At 38.3% G+C, this 11122-nt stretch overlaps 1 protein-coding gene across 1 annotated transcript; it reads right to left on the minus strand.

The window, feature by feature from the left end:
* Positions 1-4313: 4313 nt before the first annotated feature.
* Positions 4314-10705, minus strand: LOC125967233 (tetraspanin-18B-like). Its single transcript, XM_049718127.2, is given in 8 exon segments — positions 4314-8022; positions 8282-8365; positions 9097-9273; positions 9419-9517; positions 9704-9778; positions 10391-10500; positions 10503-10578; positions 10643-10705. Coding segments are annotated over 8 exon segments (768 nt in total). The 3' UTR covers positions 4314-7938.
* Between the last annotated feature and the right edge of the window lie 417 nt (positions 10706-11122).

Below are 11122 nucleotides of genomic sequence, written 5' to 3' on the forward strand. Positions count from 1 at the left end.
TGAGTCACAATCATTGCAAAACGTGAGGTAATTATTGTCCACTGAATAAGCGGGACGGACAGCTAATTAATATTCATGACCACAGGGCTTCTATTGGTCAGTAGCAGTAGCGCAAGACAACTCAGAGCCGAGCCCCTGAGCAAAAATTGGTTTAGTAGCTCTCAACTTCTACATATTAGTTGCTGATTATTATTAAAAGTTAATATTAAATTGTTACATTTAATTATTATAATGTGTAAATTTAAATGACACAACAAGCAACTGGCAACATTCCAAGTGGGAAAGCGATACTAAAAATCATCTCAGAAAAAAAACTCCAACAATGTACAGCTGTACAATCACTTTGATATAGTAAACAATCACTTAAAACGTAGTATTAAATGAAGTTAACAATAAAATGTAAAGTTCACAAAAGTTGAATAATTAGGTCTCAAAATCATCTAAAAATGTGTGAACGCTTAAAAACCAAAATAAAAATACCTGAACCATACCACTGCAAACGCCCTCGTTTTGCGAGAAAGTGCTCCTTCCAAACATGACATGTTCTGCATACAATATTATTACATTCGGCATTCGGCATACCTTATGCTATTGAAGTGTAATTTGGAATTCCCTCTCTATTCCTGTAGGTGGCCTTAGAATGTCCACCTGGCGTCAGTGACACGGTTCTATTCTATATTTGCTGGTCAGGGAGAATTCAGTTTCAGCAATGTGTGCAATCCTATAATAAGGTAAAGTGGCTGTTGTCGTCCATCACCAACAGCGCTGGTCAAGATCTCCTTTTTAGGACTGAAGTAAACTAGTAGATTGAAAACCGCAGCTGGTGCACAAAGCCATGACATCAGCTCCTTGCCAGGTATAAAAGATACGGGCCTGACAGGGGAGGGGGGCTTTTTTACATCCATGCCTTGGGCCACTCAACTTTTTGGAAAGACTTCACTCTGACATTGGTTGAATAAAATCTTTTCCCAATCAGCCGTGGTCCCTGAAGTGCTCATTCGTCGGGAAACAGCCACCGATCACCGAGTGTTTTTTGAAGACCAGCGAAGCAGCAAAAACCATATACCACACTATCTGATGCCTTGAAAGGTGGTCTTACTATTTCATTAAACCTGCTTACACTGTTCTAAGACACCTTGTGCAGGATGTAGAAAACCAGCCGTAGAATATTGTAAGGAAATGAATATGCAGCACACGCTACTCTCCAATAAAACGTGTCATTGTAGCAATATCACAACTTTAAATAAACATTGTAAGATTATATTCAAAATTAGTGTAAGGTGTACTATGTTTACAAAATGACAAAACCAACCCAGATAAAAGCAGGCTCCGAATTGAGATATGCGGTCATATTTGCATTGAGGGATTCAAATCTTATATTTGCTAAAGAGGTCAAGTAGGCAAAAGGCTAAATCCAATCATCAGAAAAATGTCAGTTATATATGAAATGAAGTTTATGACCAGACAAGTACAAACAAGGGTTGTTTTCTGTAAAAAAAGACTGACAAATATAAGTGAAACAGCGTTAACCACAAGAGGTTTGGATTTAAAAATGAGGACACATCATCCGACAGGCTAAAACCCTTCATTTGCAAATGTCACACGAGGACAGAGGCAGTGTGATTTCTTTTGAAATTTGCTGCAAAATTGCACCACCTACAACTCAAAAGGGCCACTTATTTTTTCAAAGCAACCACATCATGTTAAATAAACATTTTAGAGCATTTAGCTGTGTCAAAATGCTAACTGCTTACAAAAAAAACCCACCCCCAACGTTTCTAAAATTTCTTTTTTTACCTTGTTTTAAAGAAAAACTGTGAAATATGACTTGTGGCTTAACATATGCAGCTGACGATGCACGCACGCACACAGACACACACACACACGCGCACGCACACACACACACACGGTGGAGCAAAAATCACATTGTATCACATCAACAAAATTAGTGCCATTGTATAATGAATGTATTATTTTCTCTTTCCTTTTTCACTTTTTTTTGCCTTCTGTTTTGTCCCACGGTTACTAGCAGCACTTGTCTTTGTCCTTGTTTGTCTGTTATTTATCCATTTTTACATTTAGCATTTGTTTCTTGTATTCTTGCACTCTTGTACGCTGCTGTGCCAAGAAAATTTCCCCACTGTGGGGTAAATAAAGTTCTATCAATCAATCAATCAATGATGATTAAGGTGAACAGTACATGAATTCTCTTTACTGCAACTACTTTTGCACCCACGGATGGATGCACAGATTTCCATTGACCTCCATAAACTTTTCACAGGGTGTCAGAAAGACTGGAAATAATTTTGTAATATTTATTTATTCATTTGTGCATTGATGCAGCTCTCTTGTTTACGTACTAGATCAGCAACACTCAACCAGTATCGTGTGGCACAATCTGGTGCCGTGAGAGAGCGAAAATAATCCAATATCAATTATGTTGACATCAAATAATTATTTTATAATTTGTATATACGAACCAATTTTTGCCAATTTATCCCAACCATGTGTAGTAGCAGACAAAATATTGAAATGCTCTTCGATTGGTACATAATTATATGTATTATAATTATCCTGGATATCCACTTTCTGTGAATTGTTTTCCTAACATTTTTTCCAATGTGGAATATGTGCCTTGTTGGCTCAATAAAGATTGAGAGATACTGAACTAGTAGATGACAACCAAACAAATGTGATGAGAAGAAGAATGAGCCTCCAGTTTGGACCTGAAATGAAATATGCACAATTAGTCTGAATGCAAGTAATGTGCAGGATAAGCTTAGTTCTAAGATACGAGTGTATTCCTTTATAAATGACACATTCTAAAACAGGGGTGCCCAAACTATGGCCTGGGGTGCAGCTTGAGGCCCACCAGCTGTTTTTTGTTTTTGTTTTTCTTTTCACAAAAAATAACATTTGGCACGACTCTTGTTATTTTACCGCACAATATGTTTTACTTTTTACATTGGGCAGGCAGCAATGCAATAGAAGATAAGAAGTTCATTCTCATCTCTCACTTCCTTGTTTTCTACCAATCACACATCATTTCGTAAGACGTGTCGGCATACTGACCCCTACTGGTATTTGTGCCAATACTTGAAGGTGAAGAATGTGAATGTGGTCTTTACATCCAATGATGTTTTGTATGCAGCCTTTGGAAGCAAAGGCAAAGGTTTGGTCACCCCTGGTCGAAATGAAGTCTTCGAATATCTGCTTACTTGAGCGGCTCAACCCACTCTGAGGTGGAGAGGCGATGGACTCTAATGAGAAACAGTGGTCCGTTAGTCACAAGTGTCACTCCTGCCTTGATGTAGAACACAATCCAGACAGACTCACTTGTCACCATGGCCAGCTCAATGATGTGGTCTGAGAACTCGTGAGGTTTACTGACAGAACACACGTGACTTCCGTTATCCTTTGTTTTCACTCGCTGGATGGTGAGTACGATGCCACCGTCGGTGTCGGTGATGGAGTAGCCGACCATGCAGTTTTGAAAGGTCTTATGCTTGATGTAGTGACACAGCAGGTCATTGTGAGGACTCCTCCACTGTACAGACAGCTGAGAGGTGAGGGTGTTTTCATGGTAATGGCCACACAACAGTGTAATGGGCTGTCCTGGTTTACAAAACACTTTGACAAAACTACCTGTAGACAGAAAATAACGTGGATGATGTTTCAAGTTGCACTATGTGGATGTAACTTATGGTGAGCTTCGTTATTTTTATTAAATGGCAAGAAAATACAATTTTACCTTATCTCACAAGCCAAATCTCAATAAATTAATTATTCCAAGTGAAACTCACAATTATATCCCATTTATCTATTTGCTGTGTGTGATGACATTTTACATATTCCATAGCCAATTGGAATCAGCTCAACGGTCAACGAAAGTATATTGAGAAAACAGAAACACAACACAAAGAGCAGTTAGTGCAGTTTGTGTCCCAGAACTTACCTTCACCCATCAAGAGTAAGTGTGTGAAAACATAGAAGAGTGCACCTTTCCAAGCCAGTTGAAAAGACGTTTTCCACATTTGGTAAAGGCTAATAAAATCAAACAACTAGAGCACAAAGTTAATGGGACTAGCTACTGTATATCCATCTATCACTTTTGTTTTTACTGTGTAGGATCAGTTTACAAGCTTCATGCAAGCAAATCAAGCTTGAAAAACACTCCCAGAAACATGACTGAAACTCAAAATCAATGTGGCTGTTGAAGTCCCACTTTCCCTCATCACTGTGCAGGTATTTAAAAACATTAAGTTGAACGCAGTCCATTTCGTGTTATAATTCCCCTTTGGACATGTAAGAAATGAACTAAAGAAACCGCTCTAACACATCACTTTAATGCTGCATTAATTTACAGTTTAAACATGCAGAGAAAATGGACAAATGTGATTAGAGCTCCTTGGAAAGTACAATACTTAACTCAAGACACCCTGCAGAAAGATACACAGGCTTTCAGAGATACTGTACGTGCGCACACCAGCATCATCAGGATAATTTAATTTTTTATCAGAATTAAACCAAAAAAATACCTAAATGTCCTGACACAAACTCCAACTCATTTACAAATCTCCATAAACAATTTATTTCTGTACTATACCTTCATCAAGTGAATTATTATCTTATTATTAAATGAAATATATAATAATGAAAAGTATAATAAAATAATACATGAAATCTAAATATATAATAAAGATTATAACTAGAAAATGCAATTTTTGCGTGTGAAGGCGAAGACTTTGAATCACTTCTTGGGGAATGATGCCGAATGATGTTGAAATGAGTTGAATTTCTTGAGAAATGTGGAAAATAGAAGTGTAATTTTGGAGAATTTGGTTGAATTTCAAATTTGAAAGTTTGAAATTTTTGGTAAGTGGGAGGTTGTGGAATAGGTAAGCAAAAGATGAACAGTTGAAAGTTGGAGCGGGTTGAAACGGTTAAAAAATGTAGAAGTTAGAGCAAATCTTGAATCCCCATAGAGAATGAATGGAAAATTAAAAGAAAAAGCAATTGCGCCAAAATATTTTGAAATTTGGAACAAAACGTAAAAAAACAGCTTCAGGAGGTTCACTTTTGGGGTTAAAATGTTGAAACGGGTTCAATCGGACAAAAAAAGCAAAAGTTAGCGCCTAATGTAGCTATTTAGGGCAGTTAATGTTGAAATAAGGTCACTTCCGGGTTGATTTGGGTCACTTCCGGTCTAGCTAAGGTCACTTCCGGTTTATTTGGGGTCACTTCCGGTTTAAAAAGGTCACTTCCGGTTTTATTGGGGTCACTTCCGGTTTACCTGAGGTCACTTCCTGTTTACCTAAGGTCACTTTCGGTTTGATTTGGGGCACTTCCGGTTCATTCTAGGTTCATTGGGAGCACTTCAGGGTCAATCAAAGATGGCCGCCACACTGGAAGTGGGGGTCAAGGGTTGAATAGTGTAAGCATAGTGGAAGTGGGGGTGAGGGGGTGAATATGGTAAGGATGAGGTGACCAAAGTGAATAAAGTTGGAATGGGTTGAATCGGTTGAAAAATGTAGAAATTAAACAGTTGAATGTTGGAACGGGTTGAATCGGTTAAAAAATGTAGAAGTGAGAGCAAATGTTGAATTCCTATAGAGAATGAATGGGAATTAAAAGAAAAAGCAATTGCGCCAAAATATTTTGAAATTTGGAACAAAACGAAAAAAACAGCTTCCAGAGGTTCACTTTTGGGGTTAAAATGTTGAAACGGGTTCAATCGGACAAAAAATGCAAAAGTTAGCGCCTAATGTAGCTATTTAGGGCAGTTAATGTTGAAATAAGTTCACTTCCGGGTTGATTTGGGTCACTTCCGGTCTATTTGGGTCACTTCCGGTCAGATTAGAGGTACTTCCGGGCTAGCTGAGGTCACTTCCGGTTTATTTGGGGTCACTTCCGGTTAAAAAAGGTCACTTCCGGTTTAAAAAGGTCACTTCCTGTTTGATTTGGGGTCACTTCCGGTTTACCTGAGGTCACTTCCTGTTTACCTAAGGTCACTTCCGGTTTGATTTGGGGCACTTCCGGTTCATTCTAGGTTCATTGGGAGCACTTCAGGGTCAATCCAAGATGGCCGCCACACTGGAAATGGGGGTCAAGGGTTGAATTGTGTAAGCATAGTGGAAGTGGGGGTGAAGGGGTGAATATGGTAAGGATGAGGTGACCAAAGTGAATGGAGTTGGAATGGGTTGAATCGGTTGAAAAATATAGAAATTAGAGTGGAAAAACGAAATTTTGTAGAATTTGGTGTGAATTTCAAAATTGAAAATTTGGAAATTTTGGTAAGTGGGAAGGTGTGGAATAGGTAGGAAAAAGATGAACAGTTGAAAGTTGGAATGGGTTGAATCGGTCAAAAAATGTAGAAATTAGAGGTGAAAAATGGAATTTTGTGAAATTTTGTCGAAATTTTTAACGTGAAAACGTGAAATTTTTGAATTTGGGAATTTTGGGAATGTCGAGAATCATTCCGAATGTGGTTTGAATGTGCTAAATGAGGTGAATTTAAAAGGGGAATGACGTAAATGTGAAATGTCGAATCTGCCATTGAGAATGAATGGGGAAAAATTTGTCGTAAATTCGCGAATTTTGCGAAATCGGAAAATTTTCGGAACGAGAAAAATGGAAGCGCTCATCTCGTGAATATTTGGAATATGTCAAAAGTGGAACGGAGTGAATCGGATGAATTATGTGGAAGAAGCGGGAGAAAAAAGTGTGGAGAATAAAATATAAAAATAATAATAATAGAGAATGGTGTAGAATAACATATGTGTGAAGGCCATCGCCTTCACACTAATAATAATAATAATAGAGAATGGTGTAGAATAACATATGTGTGAAGGCCATCGCCTTCACACAATAATAATAGAGAATGGTGTAGAATAACATATGTGTGAAGGCCATCACCTTCACACAATAATAATAGAGAATGGTGTAGAATAACATATGTGTGAAGGCCATCGCCTTCACACAATAACATATGTGTGAAGGCCATCGCCTTCACACAATAATAGAGAATGGTGTAGAATAACATATGTGTGAAGGCCATCGCCTTCACACAATAATAGAGAATGGTGTAGAATAACATATGTGTGAAGGCCATCGCCTTCACACAATAATAATAATAGAGAATGGTGTAGAATAACATATGTGTGAAGGCCATCGCCTTCACACAATTATAAAAGTAATAAAAAAACACTAAATTATTTCTTCATTGTTCACAAAAACATGCTTTTGATCTGAGTAGGTGTGAAATATCAACAAAAATGAAAAGTTTAAATTAGACACGGTTTCAATGTGCAGCAATAGAATGACAGAGACAGTGAACCACCAGTACACTACATTGCCTGTCATCCCTCAAAAACTTTATGTTTATCATAGAACATTCTTGTAAGCCACATACTGTATAAGTGTGAAGTGTGTTGTGCTGAAAACACCACCAGTGGTAAACTGACGTCCATGAGCCAGTCTGTGTGGGTTTGTATCCAGGCAAAACATCCTCCTGGACCTTTGTCATTTTGCTGATTTTAATCACATCTGTAATTCACAAGAGTTAAGCATTACTTTACAGTAAAATGTGCGGACAGTTACCTACTACTTCCTGTGCTCTAAGCCTTTATTTGTCAACTACAAAATGACGTCACAAAATCGCTGAGACACACGGAAAATCACTGGATAAACCCGTCAAATTTTACTGTAGGTTGCTGAACACAAGCCTGACTTGTGTGCAGGCAGCATGGGATCGACTCCCGTTCAGTAGCGGTGTGCATGTAGGTGTGATTGTGTGGCCTCTGATTGGCTGGCGAACAGTTCAGGGTGTAGTCTGCCTTTCACCTGATGTCAGCTAGCATAGGCTCGGGCACTCCCCATGACCCTGAACGCAGTTTTGAAAATGAATGAATGGATATTTTACACTTGTTTCTTCCTTCATCAGCCTGTGGCCTTGTCGTGTTTGCTGTGCACTTGGGTCTCTGTGCCGCAATATAAACACAATGCAAACACCATGGCGAAGAGCTGTAGGGACAAGGAGAAAAACAGAGAGCTCAGTCTTGCGAAAAGGTCTGACATTTTGCCACAAACACATGTAATCTCACTGAACCTGAATTTCCACAACAAACAGCTGACAAGATGACGCTACTAAATGCATCAGACTTAGAATGCATTGTGGACTCACCTGTCATTGTCTGTGAACAACTGTACCTGTCTATTGTCTGCCTAAATTTTGAAAAGCGAGGAGTGACCCACCCCATATTGTTATAGAAAGAACACATACCTCGATTGTCAACACCACAATGGCAAATGCTCCTGCTGTGTAAAGGTATGTCTCAAAGGAATCCATCATTGCAGAGTAACAGCCCTGAAATAACAACAACAATAATAATAATGATGATGACAGTGAGTAAAAATGAAAAATGATACTAAACTATAACAATATGATACGTATTCATAAATTAAATTGATTTTTATATTACTCATCATTATAATATCAATAATTTTATTAATGATCTAAATGTATAATGCATAATTTCCTTGCATCACTCCTTAAAGAATTATAGTGACACATTTGTGGCTCAGCATTTGGAAATTTGCTTTTTTTTTTGGTGGTGGTGGTGGTGGTGGGCATACACTGCAACTTTTGTCACATTTCTAGTTATATACAGTGGCTAACTAAAACTATCAATGAGAATCATTTGGCTTGTTTGTGGTGAATAATTTAACAACTGAATATGGCCATGCTCGATGCATGGTGTTGATTTCGCTCTTTATATCTGTGATATTTCACAAAACATTGAATAATCCATAAATCCAAACAGAATATCTGTGTTCTATATCAGTCTGTGTTCTATAACCTGAAAGACTTTTCTGCCACCTGGTCGCATCTTTAGGCATTTGCAAAGTCCGTGTCAATTACCTGCGGTACAAAATCAAGCTACAGTTTTAGTGATGTTGCAACTTTGCTGTAATTATATAGTACTGTATAATTAGGAAATTATTGAGTGTAGCAGAATGATACACCAAATAGTGGCTAATCAAAGACATTCATTTCTCCAGTATTTTACTGTTTATTTCATTTTTACATACGCTGACCTTGTTGTTCTGAAAGGCAGGGTTTCCACTAACACACTGCAACATGCTGATATACTCCATGTGTCCTTGGTAGCTGCTCTCCTGGCAACAGGCATCAGGTGTCATCTTATTGGGGTTGACGAACCTGAATAGACTCACTTCAAAGTCCTCAGGGCCGCTTACTCCACAACAGTCAAACTATACGTACATCAAGACATACAGGGGGAAGGATGAGCGTCAGAGTACAATACAAAACAATACAATGCATCTTTATTTATATAGACCTTCATGACAGTTAACTTTCGTAATTAAGAATATGAAAAAGAGAGAGAAAATGCTTTACTGTGGTCATGATGGCATTCCATGTAGAGGTGAAGACATCAGTGGTGTTATAACCTTGATAATGGTGCTTTAGCTCCCGAGTGAAATACTCTCTGGTTAACTGGACAAACAGACAAAGTAACAGGTATGGATTGTCAACCACCAAAACCAAACAAAAATAAAAATCATGTTGGCCTTTTAACCTCAATAATAAATACACTTCCAATATGTGCATTTAAACTGCGTATAATGTGTAGTTACAGTGTAACCAGCATAAAACTGAATAGAAGTTATCACTACTACTTACATGCTCCCTGAAGAAGAAAGCCAGTGTGGCAGCTGCCAGCTCAGTCAGGAAGATGAAAAGGATGAACATGAAGAACTAGTCAGGGGGGAGGGAAATGTCACTGAGTGTTATGCTAGTTTTGTTTGCTTCATGAGCACATAAATTTCAACAAATATTTCATGCAGACAGAAAATGCTGATAGTTTCATTCCCGGGAGACTGAAATAAACCTTCAGAGCTCCTCGAGATGGCACTATTGTATCATCCCCAAATGGTCTTATGTAATTTTTATTTTTGAGTGTGTGTGTGAGGAGGGAGGTTAATTCGGGGCGATGTCAAAATGAAATACTGTAACTACTACATTTTTGCTTCTGCAAATGGCCAACATTTAAACTCGACTTTACATTGGTAGAATTAACTAGGAGAAATATCGAGACATGAAGGCATGAAGACGAGAAACAGACAGAAGAAACAGAAGTGCTTCAACAAGAGTTGCCATAAATAGCCGTGACACAGTGACATAACTGACGTCATAGGAGGCAACAACAAGGGGCAGGGTTTTGTGTTGAAGGAATGAGGAGAGAAGCAGTTTGTCAACCATTACTTTAAAATATCAGTCATGTTTAGGCAACAACCCCTTTTAAAATATCCCCAAATGAAGTCTCACTCATAATTGTAGCTTAAGTGCATAAAACAAAGTGTGACTCACAATAAGTAAGAGACATTTGTTCTCGCGTATGGCTCCACAGCAGCCCAGGAAGCCCAGCAGGAACAACATTGCGCCGATGGTCAAGATGACGTAGGTGCTCATGAACACTTGGCTGCTACAATTTCTCTGAAGCCCATCGGGTCCACCAGCACCCAAACACCAAGAGCCAGCATGAAGGAGCCTCCTACCTGGGAGCGGCAGACAGTATTAAAATGTATATTGCCTTTCTTTTAATAATCTCGGCGGACTTACAAAGATGAGGAAGTTGAAGATGAATGTCAGGTACTTCATGCAGCTGAGGCAGTCACCCTCCATTGCTGAGCAACTATGCACATGCAGGCGCATTGATAGAAAATAGCCCAATTAGTTGAAAATGACATAATACCTGAAATTATTTAAGTCAAAGAGTTGCACACAAAAAATACAAAACAGAAAAAATATCAACTTAGAGCTACTTCAAGGACTGCAAAATATTTTTGTTTCTGTTACAAATGTGTCGAGATGAAATTATAACTATTTCTGTCATGAAACTGAAAATGCAAGATTTACTGGTCTTCAGTTAATTTGAATGATTTTAATACACAATGTACATTGAGCATTACAGTTGAACCTTGGACTATCAATTTAATTTATTCCACGAACCGAAACCTTTGTGAACTGAGGTCATGGTTCCCATTTAAGTGATTGGAATCTGTTCCGCCCACAGAATGACGTATTATATTATTTTTCTAT

The sequence above is a fragment of the Syngnathus scovelli genome, chromosome 4, assembly GCF_024217435.2.
Source record: "Syngnathus scovelli strain Florida chromosome 4, RoL_Ssco_1.2, whole genome shotgun sequence".
NCBI classification, from domain to species: domain Eukaryota; kingdom Metazoa; phylum Chordata; class Actinopteri; order Syngnathiformes; family Syngnathidae; genus Syngnathus; species Syngnathus scovelli.